The sequence below is a fragment of the Ptychodera flava genome, chromosome 4, assembly GCF_041260155.1.
Source record: "Ptychodera flava strain L36383 chromosome 4, AS_Pfla_20210202, whole genome shotgun sequence".
NCBI classification, from domain to species: Eukaryota; Metazoa; Hemichordata; class Enteropneusta; family Ptychoderidae; genus Ptychodera; species Ptychodera flava.
In genome coordinates this window covers 15931098-15958257 of record NC_091931.1, presented here as the reverse complement: position 1 = coordinate 15958257, position 27160 = coordinate 15931098, and the positions used below count along the sequence as shown (strand labels likewise).

At 37.9% G+C, this 27160-nt stretch overlaps 1 protein-coding gene across 3 annotated transcripts in view; it reads left to right on the top strand.

Annotated features, from left to right (window-relative positions):
* LOC139131002 (amyloid beta precursor protein binding family B member 2-like) overlaps positions 1-27160 on the top strand; it is a 154935-nt gene that overhangs the window by 73538 nt on the left and 54237 nt on the right. For 2 of the 3 annotated variants that reach the window (XM_070696893.1, XM_070696895.1), the window contains one exon: positions 17056-17251. In XM_070696893.1, the coding sequence (XP_070552994.1) occupies positions 17203-17251 (49 nt within the window). In that variant the 5' untranslated portion in view covers positions 17056-17202. Of the gene's footprint in view, positions 1-9230; positions 9464-17055; positions 17252-27160 lie in introns of those variants that run through there. The other variant, XM_070696894.1, reaches the window with a different exon arrangement.

The following is a 27160-nucleotide window of genomic DNA, read 5'->3' as shown; positions in this document are numbered from 1 at the left end:
GGCGCATTTCTAGGGAGTGAGGGGAGGGGGGGGGGGAGAGAAATCCTGCCAGCATATGTCACATCAAATGCCCGGACACGATCTTTTGAGATAATGAAACTCATCTAGACACGCGAGGAAAAAGTGCAAAGTAATACCTGCGAAATTATGCCTGCCACTTTAGCAGTCTGTGCCTGCAAGACTGTAAGAGATTTAATTACTTTTGAAAGTAATGCAGCAATGGTGTGACATGAATTACGTGTTTGTTTTTGCATTGCTGCACCAGAAGCATGGGTTGTGATTTATTTTACTGGCGTGTGATATGCAAAATTTGTCCTTGGAACCACGGAGAATACTTGAACCAGACCCTTTTAATATTGCCTCACTGATCTGTGAACACACTTTCAGACAGACAGTTTTCTAGGCTTCTGAAAATATTTGTTAAATGTTCAATTTGTCTTAAAAAGAGAGGAGTTTAACTTCTTGATATTCAACAATGGTCTCCACTTGATTTGTATCGTCATGGGCTAAGAGCGGATGTAATATACAATGGTTGAATGAAATTTATGTGTTTTTCAGTGCATCTAGCTTTTGTGAAGTGCTCAGCTTTATATCGGAACAAATAAGAACTGATGTTCTTAAAAATCAATAAAACTTCAAAAGTTGAGGATAACCTACGTGAGATACTCATGATGGATTTCAGTGTAAATAACAGTAGCAAGTCCCAGTAATAATCTTCCATTCGACTGAAAAGTCTGTTTTTTTCACGATGTAACATCAGAGTATGATTTCAATGGGTAGCTATCATGGCAGACTATTAGGTTATTGACCCCATCTGTGTAGTCTGGGAAAAATTAATGAAAGGAACTGCAGTTGACAGGCATATTTTGATTAAATTGTATGGCAAGATAAACACATTTGCCGTACTTGAAGAAAAACAACCCTGGTGTAATGATCTTCAAAGGTAGTCAGTTACCTTTCAAAGATTAAAAAAATGCTGAAATGACTTGGAGATTTTAGGCAAGATATATGTGTTGATATGTGTAATTTGGTTTTGTGTAATGATACGTGTAAATTTCGAAGAAATGTACATGTTGTTATGAACAGCATGTAAAGTAAGGATGCATATTTTTGAAATATTTGTAATATAACATTGTGCCTCCAAACTCGACAGAGCTTACAAATTTAAACCAGAAATTGTTTTGGTTAACATGCACTTGACCTTAGAAGCTTCATAAAATTGAAGATTTATGAAATTGGTTTACAACTGTGAACAAAAGCGACTCTTTGAAATATAATGGCAAAGTATTATCCAGAATATATTTTATATAAATATCAGATTTGCAGAGCTGAAGCAGTGCTTTTGTAATATTGCTTCCATACATAATTCTTTCATGCAAATGTGTATTAGAAAAAGAATATTGTATATAGACCTATTTGCGATATAGACCTTGCCATTTATATGCGTGGCAATAAAGGCTATGTCAGGGAAATTTGAAAGTGAAATATAATGAATACTGAAGGTTGTACTATTTCAAAATACCACTGTTTATACGCTTAAGTGAAATCATTTAAGGTGACAGTAGCATGCCCATGATTAGTGTGACAAGTTGAGATATTACAGTAAGTTATTATATGCACATCCCTGTCTCTTTGTTTGCAACAATGTAAGTTCTAGGAACAGCAGATAATGAAAACATATGTATGGCAAATGTTATTCTTTGCATTTGATGTCAAATCCCCTCCCCTCAGCAAAAGTTTAGAAGTGTGAAAATCTAATGATGAAATTATGAACTTCCTAGAAACATGATAAACAGCTGAAAAAGTTTTTGGGAAATTTATGTAAAGGAATTATGTGCCTCAAAATTGACAGGCTAGTTTTGCTCAAAGTTTCCTTGGGGAAACTTAAAAGTGTACCCCTTGGAAAGCAAGAATAAAATGCAGGGATCACTAAACAAACTTTGTTACAAGTGAAACAAATTACTCAATATTTACCCACACTTGAAATTCAAAATGGTGGCCATCCTTGTTCTAACTCTTTAAGACTAAATTTAATTTTTGCTTGTATCATAAAAATACACGGATGAAAACTATATTTACACCATTAGCTTCAAAATGAGCCCCACAAGTAGCAGACGAAAAAATATTGTGAATTTGAATATGTGTCACCAAGCTGCATTCTTCATTAAAAATGCGCTTACATGCTGTGAAGAACAAACATTTCAAAATAAAAAATATGAACAGTGATTGCGTATCGCAAAGATGCATACTTAATGCCATAACAGTATATGGCTACGGTGGTTCAAATCTGTGCATGATATTGGACATTCAACTGTTAACATCCTTTCCACCAAAAATGCAGTGATGTTTATTTGCCATGAACATAGTGTAATGTTATAATTATCGATGGACCGATAGTGTGTGCACCAAGGTAAAGGTGTCTTTTTACTACCGTTAATCAATAGGTCTTGTATTTCCTTGCTAACAGGGCATGTTGAATTAGCAATGCAATCAATACATGTGCCAAACCTATGAGAATTACGGGTCACAGTACTTTTATCTTTCACAGCAAAAAAATTAAATTGGAAAAAAAAGATTGGCTTGCAGTGAGTAAACAAGCTTAGGTTTTGCTTTGGAGAATCAATGTCATGTTAATCAAAGTGAAGAACAGGTCATCTGTCTTTTCATCTTTCACAGAAAAAAGCAACAAAGAAATGGACTAGTAGTAAGTTGGCTTCGGTTCATTATAGTTTGCTGGATAGCAATCGAATCCGATGCCTTTCGGTTGCCGAGCACACCGCTTGAGCAGTAGCATATGCAGCTCAGTATCAGTATTGTCTTCGGCGTTCACATGGGGCAACTCTCTCTAATTTCCAGGAATGTGTCAGTTTTCGGTTCATGCATGGCCTGTGACGAGCGCAAATTACATGTGAAAATTACTCCACGTCGCTGGAGTGAGCTTTAGCTGTGCACCTGACCCCGCCTGGGGGCTACAGTTATCGCACCACGCGAGAATTAATTCCGGGAGGTACAGGGACCAGGCGGCACATCAATGGAGCATTGTCAAACGGCAGGCTTGATTTCCACCTCAAGGCAGAAACAGCTATGGTTGCCATTACTCCATCAAAATGAGCAATCGGGATAGGCCTTGGTTGTAGATGTGCTACCGGAGTGGTTCCTTGTTATGCAGGCAGTAATTGTTGTTGTGATGCCTCCAGATGGTGTTCTCCCCATGCTCGTTTTGCAGAGATTCGCTGGCACTGATGCCCTGCAGTGAGACAGCAATCTCCATGGCAATGCGGAAGTTTTACAGTTCAGGAAACCTCATATGTCATAAAAGAGAGCTCCTCACCCGAGGATCTCCTGCGTTTAGTCACAGCTCAGTGGTGTCTGGTGATTTGAAATTTCTGTTTTCTTTCCACAAGCAAAGCGAACATTTGGCAGGTGAATCGGAGGTCATTGTTTCACATATTCAGTAGAAGTCAAGCTGTTCTAGCCAAGAGCAAAGTTCAAAGGTCATGAATCTGTTCACCATTTTGTTGCGTCGTGTGCAGCCGCCAACAGTAACAAAATTGAGCAACGTAGAGTGAAGGAAAACCCATCTGCTGGTGATGGAAACATATTTCTGGCATTGTGTGGTAAAAGATGATATCAGTGATATGCATGTGCAATGATATTGCCAACTCTTATCAACCATTTTGATGACCATAAGCCTTTTCAGCACCTTTCAATGTAATCTAATAATGCGTATGTGGATTTCAGAAAGCAGTGCAGATAACGAAAGTTGCGGCCTTCACTGTATTTGAAATTCTCTGACTAACTGAAATAGAAAATGTGAAGTGCATTTTGTATACATAACCCGGGGAATCGGTGATTTTGTAGCGCACTAGCAGGTTTAATTTCTACCGCTACTTAATCACACTAACAGCAAATCTCTCTGTGTATGACTCCTGTTCTAAATTTCTTTGTTTGTGGTTTCCTAAATTTCATTGTTTGTGGTTTCCTAAATTTCATTGTTTGTGGTTTTCTAGGTATGAAAATGCATCTGATGTTAAAGAGGCGATATTTTACCAAGTCATGCTCTTGCAAATACCTTCTCAATTTCAGCCTGCAAAGAAAAAACTAGCAATACGCCAGTGACAAATATTGGTATACCAGACAATTCTAAAACAAATATGTATGTCTGTTTAATTCCTGGGTTTCGAAATGACCCTGTGAACATTTCCCTTTTGGAACTCTTGATGGCGCTCAAATTTTCATTGGCAATTTAGAAATTTAGAAGCAGGACACCTTTAACGCTGAGCAAGGACGAGACTTGTCAGCTTGGTGACTTCATATGGAAAATAATGGGAACAAATGATCAATTCTATAAATATTCTTGAGAGAGTGTTGGGGACATGAATTAGTTTCGTAATGTCATTGATCATAAACACAAAATGTAAATTTTTGAATCGCAGGAGGCAGGAACTCACAGATCATACAGGGCCCGATACAGCTTTCCGTTAGCTCTAAAAGTGGCACGCGGTTATACAAGTAAGCTTGGATCATGATCAGATGTAGAGAAAGATAGGTTTGCATTCATCATGAAAAGAGATCGGCTTAGGATTATCTCATTAGAACATCCAGTTATGACTAACACAACAGGTTAACCTGGCCTTTTATACTCTTTATTATAAAATATGTTATTCGGGAGCCACAAATCCTGTGACGATAATGAAGATTAATGAAATGCATATTAAATATGCTCAGACATAATGAGAATTGATATTAAAATGTGATTAAAGTGAGAAGTTTAATTTATCCTCAATCGCGTTGTATATTTACTGAGGTATTTATAAATTCTACGGGGTGTCTAAACGGCTTGACAGTGAAAGTAGGCCAAAACAGGACGGGAGAAATTACTTTTGTATGAAGATGGATTATTATGAGCGTGGGATAAATGTGCAAGATGACTTGGAAATCTGCCAGGTGTAGGATGATGACGCAGAGGAGAGATCAGCGTCGTGTTGTCTTTATGAAATGATCACTTAAAACCCGTTGTAAGGTGTTCCTTTGCCACAGACAGTGTTAAGTTTTTAACATGGCAGAATCCGTCTCCAAATATTTGCCAATTTAAAAGACACTTTTGATTTCCATAGTTACTGCAACCAGAGTTAGGAGCAGCCACATCTCCATGGAAACCGTCCAAGCACTGTCCGAGGTCTTAGGTGCCCAATAATCAATGTAGGATTTGAGTCCATGGTGACGCTTGAGTGGTAGGTAACGGTTTGTACAGAAGCCGTTGGCGAGTTAAAACTCAAAATATGAGTAATTTTCAGTTCATTAAGTTACTCCCTGTTTATCTTTTGCCATAGAGACAGACGCCTCTCTGTAGTAGCAGGTCTTAAAACGTTACAGATTCTCTACAGCAAAGTCAACTAAAACCTGCATGTACACCTAGTAGCCTTCCCCCACCTTTATTTACGCCTATAAATAAAGCGCGCACGCTGTCAGATGTCTGCTCGAAGGCTGTTAAAAAATGTAATGTAAACAGTTTTAATCCAGTGAGCTAATCAATACTCCAGCATGAAAATGTGACTACCACTTTACTGCTCCTGTGACTCTGATATGCGGCAGTGTTCTGGAAAAGTTCATATGACCAGGATAACTGACCTGGTTTGTCCCAGACTCCATGCACATGTGGTCGGCCCAGACTGCACTGAGTGTAAATTCCAGTGTAGGCCTGTTGAATCTACTGCCTCCATTCCATTGCACAGCCTCAGATGGATATATCATTTTGAAAGAAAAACAGGTACAACAACAGTTTCAAGAGAGTTCATTTTCAAGGTAGTTAGAAGCTGAAATACTTAAATTTTTTGCACAAACTTTCCCTAAGGAAACTTTAATTTACCATTTTCCTTCAAAATCAAGAATAAAATCAGCAGACACTGTGCAAAAATTACAAAAAATTAATGGTATTTTTAATTTAAATGGCTTCTGTCCCCATGGTAACTCCGTACGGAAAAATTAAATTTTCATTTTTCACAAAAATATACTCAACTGGCATCAAATGAGTCTACAGAAGCCTATACAGAAAGCATTGAAATGATTTGGGAGTCTGAATATCTGTCCCGGAGGCACATTAAGCAAATTTCATTGTTTTGACACCAGCTTTCAAAAGTGTGACCACCTACTATCCAGTCACTTTATTTGGTGGTTATGCAAATTCAAAATTTGAGTCTGCAAGGCCTGAGGGCTTGATTCTTGAACAAGAGAGTGACTGATACAGGTGAAATGTCACACAGAGATAAATGTTTGTATTAAAAAATTTCATATCATGGGCACATGTAGTAGGCAAGGGCAGTGCACTTTTTCACCTTATTTTATCATTTTTCTGCCAGGTTTTATTCCCCACTGATGTACATGGAATTTTTTTCCCCGTGTTTCTGGTTGATAACCTTGGATGTACTGTATGTTAGATTGAAAGGCAACTATGTCCTTTGTCATCCTTACAGTCTGTCCACATGGGAGACTGTGTCATCTTGTATCAGCAAATGATCAAGTACAAATGAGAACCGTAAACCCCGGCAGGATTTCTTATCTGCAGTTTAGTGGCACAGACAAGTAATGAAATATTGTAAAATGATAGTTTACATGTCACACATCAAGGTAGGACCCAGTCTGAATTGTGTTTGATCAGGTGCATCGGCTAAGTGTGCCATTGGCACCAATATGCCCTGTTTATGCTCTGCCCCTGTGTACAGAGACGGCTGGTGTCTCTGGGTGTGTAACGGAAGGTGGATAGCCACACATACATATACATACATACGTACATGTATGCATACTATATGCACCCATACCCTTACACACATACACATGCACTTGTACCCTAGCACAGGCCAACACCTGGACTCAGCAAGTTACCCACTAGGTACCTGCCGTTGATGTCCACTTCATTCATGAATACAAACATTCCAGCTTGCACATGTTTGTGAGTAGTTTTGCCCCTCTTATGCTTGCATGGCAGAAAACACATTTACTCAGTATTGTTTACGCAGAAGTTATTAAGTTAAAGGAGCGTAGATTCACCGGACATTTTACCAAGCAGAAAAATTAGGTGTCTCTTCAAAAGTACTGTAGATATTGGGTAACCAACACACGTGACTATCTCTATGCACACAAAGATTTCAACTCTTGGCGTCAGACATTCTGGGTACTCCACAATCCACTTCATTCTATCTGATAGAAAAAAAAAAACCTTATACTCCTGCACTTCAACATACAAAAAAAATTCTCAACAATGCAATGCCCCATGGAATGAGAAAGCATGTCCAATTTCAATTCATCATTCGTACAGACTGATGTTATACCAGATAGTAGGTGGTGTATTAAAGATCTGCACAGGTGTAATTTGTGTACGCAGTGTATAATGCTAAATTGGGGAAAGAAAACGAACTAGCTTTGAAAGGTCATTTGTGCATTTCATTTAACTCCAGAGGAGAAAATAACAAAATTGATAAACTAAGAAACAAGATTTCAGTGTGAAAACACCATTTGAATAAAGGGGCATTTTCATCATGGGCTACAGATTTGGTGTTCATATGTTCACCGGCAGATACACACACAACGTGGTGGTGATTACAGGCACATGGAACAACAGTGCAGAAATGATGTATTGACGTTTGAAATCAAGCAAATTTAGCCATAGACGGAGATATTGATTTGCTCCAATTTGAGCATGTGTGTGTGCGTAGCCTTTCGACCTCCCTCGTCATTCGGAATCGGCGGAGTGCTCTGTTTTCTCAATCGCCAATCACTGGCACGTAATGAAGGTATGCCCGTCTGGCTTTTTTTTTCCCCACTGAGGGGGAAAATGAAAGAAAAAAGAAAGATGATATTTTACACACAGACATGGATAGTGAAGGCGCTCCATCAGAGGGAATCTCAAATGCCAGGCCTCTTTCCCAGCATGTTGACAGACTCCGTGTCTAGATGATGGCCATGCAAATTGCAATCCTATCATGAATTTGTAATGACCGTAATTGCTTGGCACACACTCTCCTGAGCAAATTGGATTCCGTCCCAAGGCCGAGCCCCGAGGAGAGAGAAGAAGCCATTAAAGTCCTCGATATGGAAAAGAGGTCATCTGTATAGACTCGCCACTGTGTATTCAGGAAATATGATGGAGTTTGCCGAGTCAATACAGACAGTTGCTTCTAGGAGTGTTTCCATCTTCAACACTTGCTTGCAGACATTGAGGCTTCGTATATAGAAAAGTCAGGGTTTGGCTCATGGCGTACCTTTATACACCAAAGATAAATTTTAATAGTGGAATTTTTACTTCATCATATCATTCAAAAATCGCACTTTTTTGTTTTCAAAATTATGAATTTCAAGCCTGAATTTAACAACAGACAGATAAAATCTGTCCTTCGTGCTAATAGTTGTCACTGCACTGTGTATCAACAAAGCCATTTCAACTTGAAAAACTCCCCCGTGTTTGTGAAATTTTCAAAGAGTCAATTAAAAGCTGAATACTCAAGTGCTTTTAGCAGATGGGATTCCATTCAATCAGAGGCTATTGCAAATGGAATTTTTGAAACAGAATCAAAAATATTGCGGCTTAGTCTCAGTGTACTTTTAATCTCCTGACACATCAATCCAGCAAATGTTATGGTTTTCCTTGTTCTGTGAAATGCATACAATGACCCACAGATACTCCAGAGCAACCATGAATGACCCATCTTCTCCCTCTCCAGCAAAATGGAGATTGTCCCAAATGTTAATTATAATAACTAGTTCAATATTCAAATAATCTAATCATACAAATGGTGGAATTAATTGTTCTTCTTCGTAAAATCAATAGATATTGTGCTGTTTGGGGAATGTATTTGTTATTATCGTGAGCCATGAGTCAGGTTTTATTGTTTACAAGGGATAGATTTTGTAATTCAGAGCTTGGTTGCATAACTTGCTGTATCTGACCTGTGCATGTAAAACCAGAGATCCACATCTTTTCGATATCATGGTGTGTGTACACCTGCACTGATTTGGACAATCTTTTTTATTGTGGTGCTATTGCTTTAGATAAGATGTGACATCACTACAGTGGGGTCCTCTTTTCCATTGGATTATAAGGCGGCGGCTAGGGCATTGACCCCATCTCTTGGCTACTGGACAATGCAATGGGAGTGATACTTGCCTCACTGAACACTGATACCTGACCCCCCCTGAGGGTGTTGACACCTGGGTTGTTTTTCAGAAGTTGCGTTACCCAGCAGGTGCTGTACTGCACTCCAGTGTACACATTGCCTGGGAACGGTTGTCACTCCACGTTCATTAACTTGAAGCGTTTGGTACTCTCTGGATCTGTCAGTGGCTGTTAGCTTGGTTTGGTTCAATATTTGAATATTTCACTGTCGTAGCAAAGCTGACTGTCGTTTGTCATGCATCAGCTGGGTCATGCTTCAGTTTACACTGAGGTGAAGTTCACAACACTGTGAAGGTATGTCCATTATTTCGTTCGTCAAACTGACTGTTTGTGTAACAATTGTCATAATTTTCACTGTATTTATGCTGAGAGAACATTCTCAAAGTGGAATTCTAAACTCCATAGATTCAGCATGAGTGCTGGTGTTCGGATGCACATTTTCTGCAACGACACCGATTGAACAGGTGTTATTTACATGTGGGTGTTTTTGAGATTCAGGAATGATAAGAAATTATTCAGTGAAGATTTCTGTGTTTGCCAAGTATTCCAGAACTCCCCCCTCACAATCCAGATATCATTCTAAAATTTGAAGTCCCCATGTATATGATCAGCCATTATATACAAACGTAAGTGTAGTGGTAGTGGTGTATGCAAAGAAATGGCTACACATGCTCACCAATATGCGTTCTTGCAAACTGTGGATTTAGATGTGGGTGTTTTTGTCCCCCAGTTCTTTCCCAACCAACAAGAAACACAGGAGGTCGGAATCAGTGTCATCAGTGTTAAACAGTTTCTTGGTCCAGGCACAGAGATATATGATGTGAACCCCCCACTTTTAATTAAAGTAAACAGATACAGTAGAGTGTTTGATAATCAATAACAAAATATCAAAACCGAGTGAAGTCTTTCGAGACTGCAAATCTCACTGTTATTTCATTCTTCTATGCAATCGATGGTACAGGACAGCAATGCTGTTACTACTCAATCACCAAAGTGCCTAAGAAAATGATTTTCTCAACTCATGGCATTACTGAAACAATATTCATTGCATACACTGATTTGTATTCAGTCATGATAAGTACTCCAACTCACAAAATTTCAAATTAGCATGTCTGCGTCAAATTTATCGTAAAACATCTGGCAGTGTGTTCATCTATGCCCAATCAGAGTCTTTGGAGACGGCTGCAGGCAGTCCGATACAAACTCATTTCAGGATCATATGTATATTACCATATAAATCACTTTCTTTAAAAATATAAATGTCTGATGTATGTAATAACCTTTTTTTTTCCATCAGAAATCGAGGCATTTTGAATTCTGGATTGTATCAATTGCAGTGTTGGCATAAAAATTGCCGTTTATGTATTATTTATTAGAGTAACCTTTTGCGCGAGGCACGTCAATATATTTACGTTACACTGCAGCCGTATTATTGATGCGACTCTTTATTGCCGCTACCTCTTGTATTGCAAGAAGCAAGTTGAATTTTTATGACACTGCTGCAGTCTGTCCCACGTAAATCTCTGTTTCCGGGCAACCGGTGTTTCACTAGACAGATAGCGACTGCTCTCGTCTCACATTTTGTGTCAGGCGACACAGTCAGTGAAATTCAGCAGCGATGAAAACAGAAAGAGAATTTAACAGTGCAATGCATTGTGGAAATTATCTCTTTCAGATGTCTCAATCCTGCCAAATCATAGTCCATTTTTGTACCCACTACATGTATGTCAGGGCTGCTTACTTTAACCTTTCACCACCATGGTTTGTCCCAAATCCATTGTTTTCTATGGTAAAGTTGGACCTGTATACAGGGAACTGGGGGTGAAAGGGTTAACGCTCTGTTAGACAGAACTTTTAATGTGTTTTCATTTCCAGTATATTAATTCTGCTTGTACAAGGCCGTCTCTTGTTTTATTCTGAAAGTCTCGTCAAAGTTCTTTGTGTTCAATTTTTGGATGCGGCCTGTATGTGTGTTATAGCCAAATGTTAACTGAGCTCTGGTGGGGACTAAATTCATTTGTCAATTATAGGAATGGAATATTGTACACAATCTGTTGAGGTGACAAGGCTGTGACTTAATATATATATTTTGCAACATATTTTCAAGAGACAAATGATAGGATGAGCTTGTTTCATAGAACTAAAATCATGAAAAGATTATGAAATGTAACAGCCATTGGGATAGTTTTCCTCCTTAACCCTTTGAGTGCTTTTTTTTTCTCCCGCCAAAATTTTAGTGCAAAATTTTACAAATTTTCATGAATTTTTCTGTAATTTTTTGATAATTTTGGACAAAATGGACATCACATTTCATTAGCTACAAGTTTTTCTCAAAATTTTGGCAAAAATCTGAGAAAAATTGACTGGGGTTTATTTTATAAACGGAACAAAAATAGACTTTGGTGCTCAAAGGGTTAACACTGTTGAGCGTTATTGACAACAATAACAGGTATACAGTATACTGTTAAAATAACAAGATTTTGATGTCTTGATGGCATGAGTACTACATATGTTATCATATTACAAACTTGTATCGGTTAACAATATTCAGCATTTTATCTTGTTTTTCGGTGTTGTTCAAAACATTGCATTTATGCTTTTGTAAAATCTTACCAAATATCATCAGACAATATTGTGGGTGGATTTGGAGGTCTGATGTGTTATGCCATTGTGTAACTGTTACACTCTATATGAATGCCCAGGAAGTTAAATTTTGTAACAGTTAACACCAATGGTACATGTCCATTCTTTTGAGAAACTTTCCAAACGTTTCCAAACAATCAGCATTGTTGGCATTGCTAGAAAATGGTTTCAGTGTTGATTTAAGAGGACATTGAAAAATTTCCACAAAAAACCCCCAGCAGGGTGTTTGTTCCTACTTGTCCTATTAGGGTTACTAAGGTGTAAACACAGCACCTGAGAAAACAAAACTTGGAAAATAACCCCACATTACAAGCCACCGATTCGATAAAACCGAGGCTCTGCCAACCTTCGAGTGTGTATTCTGTAGAAGTCGCAGTGCTAAATCGCGGATTAATTTCAATTTGGGATAATCCCTGGTATTACCAAGTGAAGCATGGTATTGTTGGTAATGTTTGCGTATAAGCCTATTGTTGGAAGGATAACTGTATATGTTGGACCGTGTAAACTGAGATTGTCTGACACAACAACAGACAAGACTTGGCAAAGCGTGTATGTACTATACTTATAGCTTTGCTGGCTTCCGTCATGTTTTGTTCCGTGTTTGTAACTCTCTTGGTGAACTGTAGCATTGCTCTGCTTCAGTGGAGGAATTGTTCATCATCAAATGCTTACATTGGGGATGCTCGTAGCAGTAATATTTTAACTGCACTGCAAACCCTGGCATAGTGATACAAAACCTGTATTTCTTGAAGTTGCCTTGCTCTGTCAGGTGTTGTGCCATTGAAAAGAACTGACCTGCGTTGACCGGGTTATCTGTAACTCACAAAGAAATTGCTGCAGGCAAGTGTGAATCAGGTTGCTTGGAGTTCTTTCACGTTAGACAGTAGACGCTCTAGGATGGAAGTCATATGTCCAATGCATGTCAGGTGGCAATGTGTGGACCGATGAATGGGATATTCCAAGCTCTGCAGAGTTGTAAGACCAAACCATCTATAGGAAAAGCTGTTTTAAGTGATTCATTCAGTACATGTCGATGTGCGATAGCATCGATCTTGCTGTGAATTGCCTTTTGAGATTCTCGTTGTTGTTGCAGAGTTTGGTCTGATAGTGACAAGATATAGACACCATTGTAGGTGGAGACTGTCAGTGAATTTCAGCTGACTATGTTTAGTTGAATAGAATGCGGAGGCGTTGTAGAGAATAGGATGTACATCGTAAATCTTGCTGCTTTTCTTGGAATCCATCAACTTCCAATTTTGAGTTTTCCTGTTTTTGCCTTTGTTGATGTTACATATTTACATTTCTCTGTGAAGGAAGAACAAGCATGTCGGAAAGCGAAAGCAAATTATATAGACAACAAGCACAACCCTGGCATTTAAGATTCGTACCCCGGTGGATTATTAAATCTTTTTTCACTCAAACCAGGCAGTAGTAGATCAGTGCTCTGACAGTATTTAGAAAGTTGAATCACATATTTTGAGCACAAGTTGTTTGTTTATATCAGAAAACTTCATTGTATATACCCTGAGACACCTTTCCTAAGCGAATAAATCTTTTAAAAAAACACCAAAAGTAGGAGGGCAAGACTTGAATCCCATCGATGAAGTTGATGTATACTTTCAATGGCAGTCGCAACTTTGTTGTTAGTGTAAAGTGTTTACACAAGCAGCACTTTGTAGTGGGCCAAGAGAATTTATGTCTGAAAATGGGTGGTAATGGTGCTGATTCCTGTTAGGGGTGGACCATTTGATATCCGGGGGTGGGGGTGGGGGGGAGAGTTTCGATGAAAAAGAAGATTAGATTCCCTGCCAATGTCAATAAAAAAGTAGGCAGAGAAGGCTTCACACAAAAAAAGCTGGAAGAGTGGAAAAAAACAACGTACAATAGATCAGGTACAAAAAAAAATAATACTACCTCATCAATCTTCCAGGACCCCCCCCCCCCAATGATATCAAATAGTCCACCCCTTATAGCCTGCATTGTGCAGCCTCAACATCCACCTTAGGCAAGTCACTTTAAGCAGAAACCTGACTCTGTCTGGTGTGGCTGGCTTGGCTCTGCCATGCAGTGAAGTTTACACTGCAGTGACAAGTCTCCATCGGTCTCGCCTCAAGATGGCTGACCTTTTGAACCCTGAAAGTCGGGGATTGTTTGTATCTGTTCAGAGTAGTGAAAGCTTGAAGTAGGATGTTTATTTTCCTCCCCGTTTTGTATCTTGTTAAAGCTGCACAATTACATGATTGTTACAAAGTAAACAGTTGTTTTAATTTTCTGTGTGCCAGGGATAAATATGACCTCGGGATCAGCTTGGAATCTCGGGCAGTAAACTTTTAACTGCCTCTTTCCTGGTCTGACATCCAAGCATAGAGAGTCCATTGCGTTCCCTTCACTTGGTAAGCAAGAACTTCACCCTGTCCTGCAAAGTTTTACATGCCAGTTTCCCAAAGCCACTGAGCATTGAATCAAGCATTGGTTTTAGTTTATCCAAAACGGTGAGTTTCAATGTTGCCCGTAATCTTATTCTGAAAAAGAAAATTACAAACCTGGCATAGAAATCTCATAAATATCTGTGAAAGAACCTGTCGGCTGCACAGCTAAGGTGTTTAGATTTCCAGTGATTCTACCAAAGAGAGAATTAGTATTCTGACTGGGAGAGTGTTAATCGCAGAGGGAATGTTTCTGTTGTTATTGTCCATAGCCTTCAGTACAATCCATTTTCACAGACAAGGTACCCTACTCAATCTCACATTGTTGATCACCAGAGATGCTTGTAACTCATGAAGAATACACAAATCCTTCACTTTTACTTTCTTTGACTCTGTTGTGCAGTTGCCAGTGCTACACAGTGCGTCTGTACTCACAGGTAGAGAGAAAGGCTTACTTTATCCATGATGAGTTTGTAAACAATTGACAGTTGTCTGTGCAATCTCTTCCACCTTATCAGTTTTTGTTGACAAAAAATAGACTCATTATCTCTGTAGTGTTCCAGGGAAGAGATGTATTGTCATCGCCTACTCTCCAGACATTACCACCCACATGGATTCCAGCACCCCCCCTGGGGCAATTTAATTTAGCTCTCAGATTGGTTCTAATTTGTTTAGCAATTAAGGCGCTAATCGATTGATGAGCACGGCAACTAGCAACCCAGCAGAAGTAAATGATCAGAGTACTTATGGAGATTAAGTGTGGGTTTCTTGTTTGTTTGGGTTTACTCTCAGATACCATTGGCAGTAACGTTTGATGATTTTTTTCACTATTTTTTTTGTATGTCAATTTCAAGTTCTTGTTCTATTCCTCAAAGCATGTTGGAAAATACTTCCTATAGTCTTGTAAACAGAGCATCTATATGTGTAAGATGCACTGTTATTGTTTACATTTGCATTATAGTATGGGCTAGAATATTCATTTGTCATTTGTCAACAATGCAGCCTACACATGTACAATCTGAGCTGACAAGTTCAACACTCACTGTGTATCTCAACGTACTCTAACGAGTAGAACAAGGAACCACAGTTGACATGAACAACAAAAACGGTAGGGAAAAAGTCGACAATAGTTACAGCTTTGGTCAGTTTAGATTAAAAGAACCGTATCTGTAGCTTTTGATACTAGTACCATTGTTAGCATTTTAGAAAACTAGTACATTGTCTTCTTCATTTCCCTGAAGTTCATACCATATGAAGAAGAACAAAGTAGCCATTGAAAACAATACATTGTGTACTCGATGCAAAAATTATGGCCCAAGTTGAATGCTCAGCACTGAACACGATTCTAGGAGTAGGAGAAGAAATTGTATTTTACAATCAAATCAAAAAAAATTATGAAAAACACAATTAAAGTTTCAGTGACTTGGGCTTTAAAATGATGGATGGGAGACATTTTCCCAGACTACCAAACTGTGGTACATAGTGCTCTTCCTATTCATGTAGAATAAACATTGCTGTTGATCTCAATTCAACTGTCAATGGCTGTGTAATACATAGAGTATATCGACACACAGATTGACATACATTCACTTGTTTCGGTGCATGGGAACGGTTTTGGCAAACAATTTCCACATATTTTCTGGATGGAAGTTGTAGGACTCGGTACACTTACTCACTCATTCCCCCTTTGAGTTGTTCTTTTAGAAAGACAGTTCAGGCAGTGAATCACCGATGCCAACATCTTTTGTATACACAAATTTGATCTTGGTCATTTGTTTAATGTTACGTTGCACTACTGGCCGAAACAGCTTGTTAACCTGGCTGGTAATCACATACAGTTGATCCGTGGTGATGTGTTTATGAAAAGTGACAAAGGGATGTGTTTATGCAGGATAATCTGCCAGCATTGCATATAAACAATCAACCAAGAGTTATAGAAGTAGAAAAGAAAACACCAATCACACCATGTCTTGTCAGCCGTGTGTACGTTTATACCACAGTATCTTTGCCAGTCTGTCGGTTTGACTTGTGAAATATATCGACCTGAATCATCATGATACCAGTGTGTTTTCGTTCATTTATAACAGAAAATAAACACATTCACCCACGCCGGCTATCTTTTGCATTCAATTACACAGAAAGGATAAACAAATTCACTCTAAACCTCACTAATTCAGCAAATTTGCAAAACCTTCCGTGCCCATCCATTTCCCAGTATTCAGTTGACCTAGCTACCATCCAGACTGGGACTCAAACTCCATCTGTAAGAATTCAAGTAGGGTAAGATTTACAACAAACCAATCCCTCCCAGGAGAATGAAAAGAGGTTGTCTGTTACATGTATGTTTTCAGCATTGTGCATAATGCAGAGGGCAATGGTATCATCAGTGTTTGGCTAACGCCTGATGTACAATCGTCAGTCCTTGTGCTGTCTTGCTGGGAAACAATTCCCTTCATGTGTAAGTGTGTTACACATGCTGAATGTTGCTAATGGGTTTGGTGTGCAATTTCTGTACTGGCTTTCTTTCCACTGTACCTGTTATTCTCAAGAACCCCTGCTCCCTCCACACGCACACACCTCCCCCAATTCCCCCAATTTTGTGTTTTGTCGTATGCCTGGGCAACAGTGGCCCTTTGCTAATGCATAGCAGTGTAGGGGCAATGTATGATGAACTATCGAAAATTGCCCTTTCCATCACATAAGTCATTAGCTTGTATGTGGCAAAAATCGATGATCTCTAAATTGATATGCTGCCTCACTTCAAAAACAAAATGGAATCTGAAAACTAACCGCAACATGCTCTTCATTCATTCACAGGTCAAGAAGACTTTGAGTTAGCCAACTCTGGCCCAACCGTCAGGCTGTAGCTAGGCAAGGGTATCATAGCTGTGGGCCGTTGAACTTAGCGCTAGCAGCTGCAGAGGGACACCGTTAGATTAAGACAGGGCTCTCTAACATTCCAAGATGGCTACTGACTGGGGCAAGTACAACGACCATGAAGTCCAAGTGATAGGTAAGCAGAGCGTTCTGCTCCATTCAGTGTTTCCATTTCAGTCAACAGCAACAGATAATACGAAAACCAGTATTGAATCATTAATTTATCATGAGGTTGGAATTTCAAGTTTCCCAGTCCATAGTGATGCCTGGAAACAAATCCAATGTGATATACTGAGTGCTTTACTTGGAGTTGAATGCCTACAGTCCATGTACAATGCCGTGGGGATAAAAACTGTATTAGATTAAACATTAGGGAATGGTCTGTGGCAAACAAGTGCCTTCTTTCACAACCATACCAGAGTTGCTCTACTCCCATGTTTGATTTTATCGCAATTTATCCAGCAGCTTGTCGGCGGCAGTTCCTATACGCATTAAAGTAAGATTTATCAGCTTTGCAGGGTTTTGGCTGTCAAGTAATGTTAACTGTGTGTTATCAAAACCGTTTAGTGGAGGTCAGTAGGAGAGCCAAGCGGTGTGGTTGCAATTACAAACAGGTTTAAGTTTGCTACTTGCCGAATTTCAGGACCACAGAAATGTTTTTGGCCATGTCAAAATAAAATGAAAGTACATTTAAGATTTCTATCTGCTGTCCATAAATGAGGATCGAATCTTGACTATGGGAATAAGTGAAGTGCACACAGGTATTGTTAGTTAACATCTTGCTATCAAAACACTTTGATTGTGTGTATTCCAGTATATTCCAAGATTCTTTCTTCCTAGCTGATGTAGCTTTCAATATACTCGGCATATTTCCATAAACATCCATTCTCCTCTGTACCAGTGTTTGCCTGTCTAATCATTGTTAAGTATAGGTACATGTTGCCAATGGTTGAAATATAACTTTCACAAGAACTGCACTCTGTGAATGATCAAAATGATTTCATAGTTTTGCGACACCGTGGTTCATCAATATACCAGATAAACTCAACTGCCAGCAATTTTAACGTTTATTTCCACGCTGAGTGAAGTCAAGCCTAGCTGTTATTAAACTTCATTTGTTCCGTCCATACATCCATATATCCGTCTGTTTCTTCATCAGCCTGTCTGTGTATCATATATGTCTGCATGTTTAAATTTCAAACCTCATATTGCAACACGCTTTAACTTAAAATGTGCTTGTGAAATTATTGTGTGATATGATCCAATATGGCTGCAAAACAGCCAATCTTTCAGGGTTTCTTCATTTCATAAATCACCATTGTGAACCAAAATCTTCTGTAATATTTCCTCAAACTTTATCCATCATACATCATGTACATGAAGTGTACATCATACACATGAAGTGTACGTAAATTTTTATAGATGGAAAATTCATCAGAAATATTTTCTGATTCTTGATTTTCAAAATCATATTTAGATTGGCAAGCTAGAAAGTAATAACTGAGCTTTTCATTGTCCTCACATTTCAAGATCTCGGAGATTGGAAAATGATGCAGACATCTATCAAATAAAATGGTGTGATCTGTAGTTTTACAAACCACTGTGTTAAAAGAGCAAAATAATAATGATCAATGGCTCATCAATGGCTTTATCGTAAATCACTTTGGTCTTTAAGATTGAAAATTGACCAAAAGATCCTAAAAAATCTAACGATAACAGAAACTTGCCAACATGGTTGATTCTATCCACTGAAAGTTTATGTGATAATTTTTTTCACCCCGCAAGATGTCACACAGCGCAGTGATATGATAAATTTGATATTCCAGCGTGTGATCGATGCTGGGGCATTCTCCACTCTGTTGAATAAAGATACATTGAATTCCGAAATGTCAAAGTTGAAGCACAGGATGTTTGCATCTAGTCTGGACACAAACAGAATGCCAATGATTTCGATATTTATTATTCTTCTCTGTTCATCTCCTACAACAGGTAGATTTTCAAATTATCAATATGATTGCATGCATGCATTAAAAAATAGCCTATCAGCTGTATTTCTTGCATAGAGTTGAGAAGAATCCATTCAATGCATTATCTACTCTTTGTATTTGATACAGCGTATTGTCTAGGCTATGATAGTCACTTCCATATGGACGCTGAAGTCGGGAGTGAAAAGTTTGGGGGGAAAAAAATCAAAATTTATTTTTCCTCTCAGCGTTCAAAGCCCACCTAACATTATCGATCCCTCTCCTTGACATATCGACGTGTGAATTTTAATCAAAGAAATACGCCCAGAACTGTCAGCATAGCTGCAGGTTCATGCATTCATTTACTCTGAAAAAAAATTCAAGTCAGTCTATCAGGTATGCCAGTCATGCATCAAGTGAATGCGAAAGATGCCTTCTATGATAAGAGAGAAAGATGTAGCTGTAAAGTATGGCTCACAGTGTTGTGTAAAAAATTCAGTCTTTTTGCTCATCTAGAAAATCTCCTTCCTGACTGGCCTCGCAAATTCACACCTATTTTTGTTATTGACATCATAGAATTTTCTTTTTCTATGGCAGAAAGTCATCTTCCATTGTTGGTTAGTTTTGACACAGGTGCAGACATACGTACTTAACACCTGTCTGTGTGTCTCGCCGCTATGACAGTGTTGCCGATATCAAACCATTCCGCTATTGAATGGCTCCACCTTCTCATTGTGTGTGACACACTTCAGTAAAGGTTGTAAGTTTGACACGGACAATGTCAGATTTGCTTGCGGTTTGATATAAGAATCCCCCACCTACTGATCCAAGGTCATGTTTGAAATAGCTGTGGAAACATTTAGAAATAACTCTCATGCTTAAAAGTGAAAAAAAGAAAAAAATTGCAATAAATTAAAAAAAGGTTTCAGTTTCATGAATCTTTTCATCATCAGTCAAGTACTATGTGTATTATGTGTTCATGTAAAATTTTATGCCATATGTGTACATACACATATCATAACTTTCAGAATTTCGACTCTCTCGAAATGTTTTTCACCTTATATATAACGTACCATCGGTGATATGCAATAGTAAAACAGTGTTCATGAAAAATGCGTGATTTTTACGTTATTAAAACTTCCAGAAACAGATAACAAAATAATGTAATTATTTATGAAATACCTACCAATAAATCACACACTGTACACATTAAAAACATTAAGTTATGAGAAGTCGTAAAGTTTGAAAGTTGTCTGATTCAGGAACAGCAAACTTGTAGAATCTGTCTATTTTTTTATTATTTACTTGTACAGTTGAATCAATTTTGTGCAGCAAGGAAGGTAATACATTCTTGGACTGAGAATGCAGTACTTACTGAGTAATACAGATAATGAAAAAATGAATTGCTATTGTCATTTGCCATCATTGGTCCCGATGTCATGGCCTGCTGATATTTACTATTGTAGGTAGCATTTAACATAGTCATCAGGCTTTGTGCACACTGCATGGCCTGCAGGTACATGTAAAAAAGAGTAGACGTTCAGTGAGGAGGGGGGAGGGTGACAGGAAATAGAAAATAGCTTGCATTCAATACAGCGTCCCAGGGTCCCATTTGCCATTGATGTTGTAATGCTATTATACTCAACCAGGCATTGCAGTTCAACCAGGAAGTTCATGGACAGAGTTGAAAATCTGTAGGCTCAAAGACGAAATTTCTCATAGCGATGTTTTGTAGTCATCAGAGACCAGGTGCTCATGTGTGTATCATGCAAATAGGACAGATCTTGAAGATTTTGTGTTTCAGAAATAAATGCTTATGGTGATGCTTTAAACCAGTTTCTGTCTGTGATTGTAGGAATCTACTCTTTACGAAGATTTTTTTTGAATAAATAAATAAGTAAATAAAGTTACACAAATGTGTATACAGGTAAATATAAATTCAAACACTAAGATAGTTTTTGTAACAAAATGTATTTGAAATGAAATTGTACGGAGTCTTACAGGAATATTATGTATTTCTGTATCTGACAATTTGTCAGAGAGAGAAAGTATCATTTCTGTCCAATTTTGTAAAACACTAATGTTTTTAATAATAAAATACAGAGTGGGGATGAAAAATATAAAAAAAGGTACTCAACTACAAGCAGGTGAAATATAGGATAATTTAGAGATATTAATTTCGTGTATTTCTTTATTTAATAATTTGTCAACCTTATAATTTATTTCTTCTGACGTTTGTAGAGACGTACCATTAAATAATAAAACAGGAAGAGAGAAATGAAAATATGGAGAGACTGAAGTTAAATTCAGTCAACCTATACCCATGTTGGATGGCAGAGTAAGGTGAAATGGTTAATGGCAAATTGGATTGCCCAAAGTACAAATGATGTATTAGTGTCAGATATTGAAAGAAGTTTTTTATGGAGAAGGTTATATCCAGCAGTTTGCTTTAAATAGTTGGCTAGACATTTTATGTCTAGAATGCCCAAACATTCCATCAAACCGTAATTACCCGTTTCTCGCCATTGTGTGGGAATACTCTCAATATTCATTCAATTTGGCGAAAAAGGTGCGTCTTGAAAGAAATAGGTCATGGTAACATTCAATGCGGTCGTGTGGGTAATCAAAGCCATTTCTACCGATATAAGGTTTGAATGTTTTCAAGGTCCCCCGCACACACTGCGTAATAATACATGATGCATCTGCATGCATGCGTGACCTGTATTATTGCATGTAATCATACATTTCATGCCAAAGACCTTAAATTATGGGCTTCTAACAGCACCAGCAATAGTAGTCGAGAAAATGTAATTTTCATCGGAAGGGAAAAATTACCTCGGTTCACAGTGATTAAATCAGTCTGCCTGAAACGGTATATTTTATAACCATCATGGATTTCACATGTCGGAAGAAAAGGACCTGACCGTTTTATATTTTTGCATAACAAGATAGTAACTCATGCTGTTTATTCATAAAAAAATCATATTTTATTATATAATATACCACAGCTCATCACAGGGCTGTGCTAATGTCATATTTACTGTAATTTGGATGGTGCTTATGAGTTACACTGACGGCTGATCGGGGTTGAAGTTCACTAGACAGGTGTTGAAGCATGTCTTGTGCGCAGCACTGCGTGTTGTTTTTATGGCGGTGAGAATTGGACTTGCGATAGAGCAGAGGATTTGGAGAGAGCACAAGATGATAAACCAACTCAGATAGAAATGCCGTGGTCATGTGATGAGACTACCATGCGTACATAAAGAAAGTACCTACATTGGATCACTCTCTGTAGCTTAGGAGGCTGCAGTGTACTTTATTGGCCATGATAACGTTCAGGAGGTTATTGCCTCCTAGTCCAAGAGAACTTTGCAGCCATTCACCTCTCAGCGTGTTCTCTGCTTCTTGGAACACGATTTTATTCTGTATACCGTCAGAGTGTTTTGAACTTCGACCTCAATTTACATGAAGTCTTCAAGTAGAGTTGAAAGACAGTCGGAGTTGATTTAAACAGTTTTTTGTGTCAGGTTTTACTGCAATAAACTGGGAAAAGTAGAATTTTTGATAACAGATCTGATAGATCTGAATACTTTAAACCAGGCTGCCAAACAGCAGAGATATTCCCAAACCTTGCTTGTTCAAACAAGATCTGTTGCTGGTATGTTCCACTTCTGTTGTGTTCATCATGAACCCCAGGGACAGATATTCAGATTCTCAAACTATTAACCATTCTTTTTGGGTCTACCACTTTTTTTGGGGGGGGGGGGGGGGGGGGGGGAGGGGGGTCATTTTGAAGCTCATGGAGTAACTTAAGTTTTCACCGGCTTATTTCTGTGAAAATTGAAAATTTAATTTTTCTCCGTAGAGTTAACAAAGGTATGGCATCCATTTATAATTTAAAGTAGCTGTAAATATTTGGTAATTTGTTTCTCTAGTGCCAGATTTTGCGCAGTGACCCCTAATTGTTATAGTGTACGTGTACTAGTAGCGTTATCGTGTCAATCTTTCCTCGGATTATCTGGCAAGATATTCGTCTTTCATACTTATGTTTTTGTATAAAAAGTAGCTTTCTATAGTACTTTTTTAATGTTTTGATAAAATTTCGTAATCTCATTAGGTGTTTTCACAATCTCAATAAGGGGGATCTTTACTTGCAAATTATTTTCCCTATACAGTGCATTAATTGTCTTTTGACTGCGTAAGAAGCTTTTGACATAACCAGGAAATTGCATATTAAATACATGTAGCATGAGTTAGCCAAGACGATGAAAGTGTAATTGTGATAGACCAACAATAGGCTTTATGTTATCAGAAATTGGAGGCATGAACGCCATAATGGGCAACAACTACGGCTCAAGAATGGTAATTTGAAAAGACAGTGTGTTATTAATAACGTTAGATCATTTTACAGATTGGAAAGCTATCCGTCTGAATGAAAGGAACTCAAAAGGCAACTGTTATTGTAACAGATCAGCAAGATTAAGACACTTTCAGCTGGAAATTAAAAGTCTTTAAATATTTCACAATAGGTTCCAGATTTTGCCGTGAATGTGCCACAAAAGGCAAAAATTAATTTTTCTCTCTCACAATGCGTACTCTATACAATAGTGTGGTCGGCTTTCTTTTTTTAATGCGTTATGTAAGAATTGATGTCCTGAAGAGTGAATAAATTTGTTCGATTACACTGTAGATTGCCAGCAGTAGATCAATTTCCTATGAAAGTGAAAGGAAATGTTTGGTAGCTAGCAGCTAGTCTAGGGGTTGATCAAGCGACAGACTTGGGGGCCGAGCCGTGAGTAAATTTCTAACATGGAAAAGTGTGGTCATCAAAGAGATAATATTAATAGCTTTAGCTTTTGATAATTTTGTATCATTACTTTTGTTTTGTTTGTGAAGTGCAATTTCTGCTTCAACACCCAAAGTCATGTCAAAATTCCAACTTTGCTAATACAACCTGAACTTGTTTAATGTTCAGTGTTATTGCATACAACACCATTGTAAGACCGGAATGGGACAAAATTTGCTTTCAATAATAACTACCTGTATACACAGTAAGTGAGGCTACCCACAATTTCCTTGATTTGTTCACTCAGACATTTTTTGCTAAAGGCTTTTTCAATTTTATCAGTTTCTTAACAATTTTTAACTTACAATTTAAGTTCAGGATTATTTGTTAAGACTATGTTCCAAAATTATTGATTATGTTTAAAATTCAAAAGTAAATTGAATGAGAAGTCGATGTTTGGCGGTGCTAAAAATTGCACACTTGTCAAGATAAAGTTATCAGTAACTAAGATGGTCTCATCATACCACCTGTCAGACATGCAAATTTCCTTAGTTACAAACGTTTAAAAAAATCAATACCCTTTATTTTGCCAACATAGATGCAACTGATTCCCTTAGTTTCCTTGTATGGTTGTCAAAAATCTGTTGACAACATTACAAAATTGCTCTCTCCTCCATGGAAAAGGGGTTGATCTTCTCATTATTCACAGTGAGAAATCAGAAAATTATGATGATCAGAACTATGTTGCCAGAATTTTTAAATATTGACCGAGTTGTTCTGTGTACAGAAGAAATTTGCTTCAGTTCAGTGAGTGATCTCCGTGTGTACAGATCATGGAGAATTGTGGGTAGCCTCACTTACTGTGCTGTACTATGCACAGTGTGCTATATTTGCAAGGCTAACATTATGTGTTTCAACTATTTCTGGCATAAGAGGAAGGGATTGTAATTATTTTTTTTAGAACAAAATAGTGGAAATGTTATCAATTATTATTATATTATTGTTATAGCTGTTGTCCTTCTTATACAAGGGAAATTTACATTTGACATTGAAGCCAGCTGAAATTAGATTAAATTTTTATTCTTCGAAAGGAAGTCAGGAAAATCAGATAAATTTCTGATTTTACAAAATAGTGGAATTGGATTTGAGGAAATAATCTGGCACATGGCTCAATGATATATTGTGAGCCAGCCATCTGGATATTGTAAAAACTGTACCATTGGTAAACAGAGTGAAAAACCCCCTTCGGGCAGGATCCCTTGCTTTCTGAAAGTGGAAAAAAAAAACTGAAGCAGTCAATTAACTATGAAAATAGCATTTTGAAGGACAAGACCAAGCAGGCATGAAAGTAAAATTACTCTCCGCCAAAAAAGTTTTATGGATGTGTTGATTGGGATTGAGTGGTCTAATCCGCAAGAACATTCATCCATGTTATTATAAAGTAATAGCTGGATTGGATTTGGTTAATCAGGAGGCCCAGCCAGGTAGAGACTGCAGAAAGAGGGTTTCAATCACAGTGTTGTAAAACGGTTTTCCCCCTCTCTCTCAAGGTAGATTGGCTGGGACATGTTTGATGAGATCTGCGGCAGGCGGTTTTTGACATATTATTCAAAACAAAACTGTTTTTTCATTTCCGAATGTGAGTGGCCAACTGTAATAATCTTCCCATTGCTTTCACGATGTTATCACCCTTGCTGTATGGGAGACACACAAATGATGTGTTACATAAACAATTCGGCCTTCAAAAAAAATGAACCCAAAGTGATCTGGTGAAAGAGTCATACATAATCGATTGATCTATTAAAACCTCTCTACTCTAGACTTATAAAACCCTGTGGTTTTCGAATACACCAGCTGAATTGTTGTGTAAGGGAATATGGAGATCAAAAAAATTTCTTTCTCGCCAAAGCTGATCAGTAATGCTTTCTTAAATCCCAGCTTTTTAAGCCTTTTTTATTTCCTGATCGATGTTTTGTTCAAATATTCAGAGTAGCGGAAGTCTGTTCTATGCCTCAGCTCTGTTCGATCGTCATAAATTTGATTTTAAGTGTTCTGTTCACAGTCGTGTGACATGGTGTACACATAAGGAAGGAAAGGAGGGATTTTAGTTTGATGGTTGCGGTTGAAATAACAATATTTATAAAATTTTCTAAAAATTTTGAAAGTTTACCCTTGAAATAAATGGATGGGGACTTGAAGGCTCCAAACATTCCGCTATATTGCTAGCGACTATCCTTCGGGGAATCTTCTAAACTGACCCCCTGAAAGTAGGAATCAACCACAGCCCAGGTTATTGTTATGATAAAAGGGATTTGATTTCAGTGATTATTGCTTACTCTAAACACTGGAAAATTGAAAGGGGCGCATAAAGATAAATGTTTACCTCCTAAGGATTACATGTGATATTCCGAGGCCACAGGTAAGTTCAAAAGGCAAGAAAACAATGTTCATTTAATTAAAAAATCTGGGAGACTTGGTCCTCTGAGGGGGCACCAGTGCATATTCGTTTGCCTGGTAGCATTTCTCACTAATGATGTGATATACCCACATTTCGCGGAAAAAGTTATGTGTGGACCTTAAGCTGAATGTGTATCATTCTTTCAAGGGCTATTAGTTGTAGTTTTGCATGATTTTTCACTATTTTTTAGCTCATATTCGGTATGTCTATAAATACCAAAAAGAGCTTATATGGTGAGTCGGTGGTGTCTGTATGTTGTTTGTTTTGTATGTTAATTGCAAGTTCTTGTAACCTACTTCCTCAAAGCATGTTGAGATTTTAACTATGTAGCTTGTTAACAGTGTCTGCACATATGTAAAATGTTGCGTTAAATTCTAGTCTGGGCCAGAAATCAGAGTCATGAACAATAATAATGCAGTCTACACATGTACAGGCTGAATCAACAAGCTCAACACTATATATCCCAACATGCTTTTGGGAGTAGAAGAACAAGCTTGAGTTGACATTAAAAACAAAAACTGTGAAACAGTCATCAAAAGTTTATGGCTACTGGTCTGCTAAGGAGAATAGGCAGATGGTGATCTTACCCATCTACTATTGAATATTCACCAGGCAAAAATATACATATATCGCTGAATAGAAAGTAAAGCAAATAGAGAATGGCATATCCTCCAAACGGAAAGTGTCACATTACAACTATTATAGAAATGAGTTTTGACAATACTGACTTTCCAAAGAACCAAGTCACGTTATTCGTAGCTTGCTGTGTTTAAATGTTGCTGTACCTGTGTGTTGGTGAGTACTGCTGGGCCTTTGCACAGCATGGGCACAGCCAGC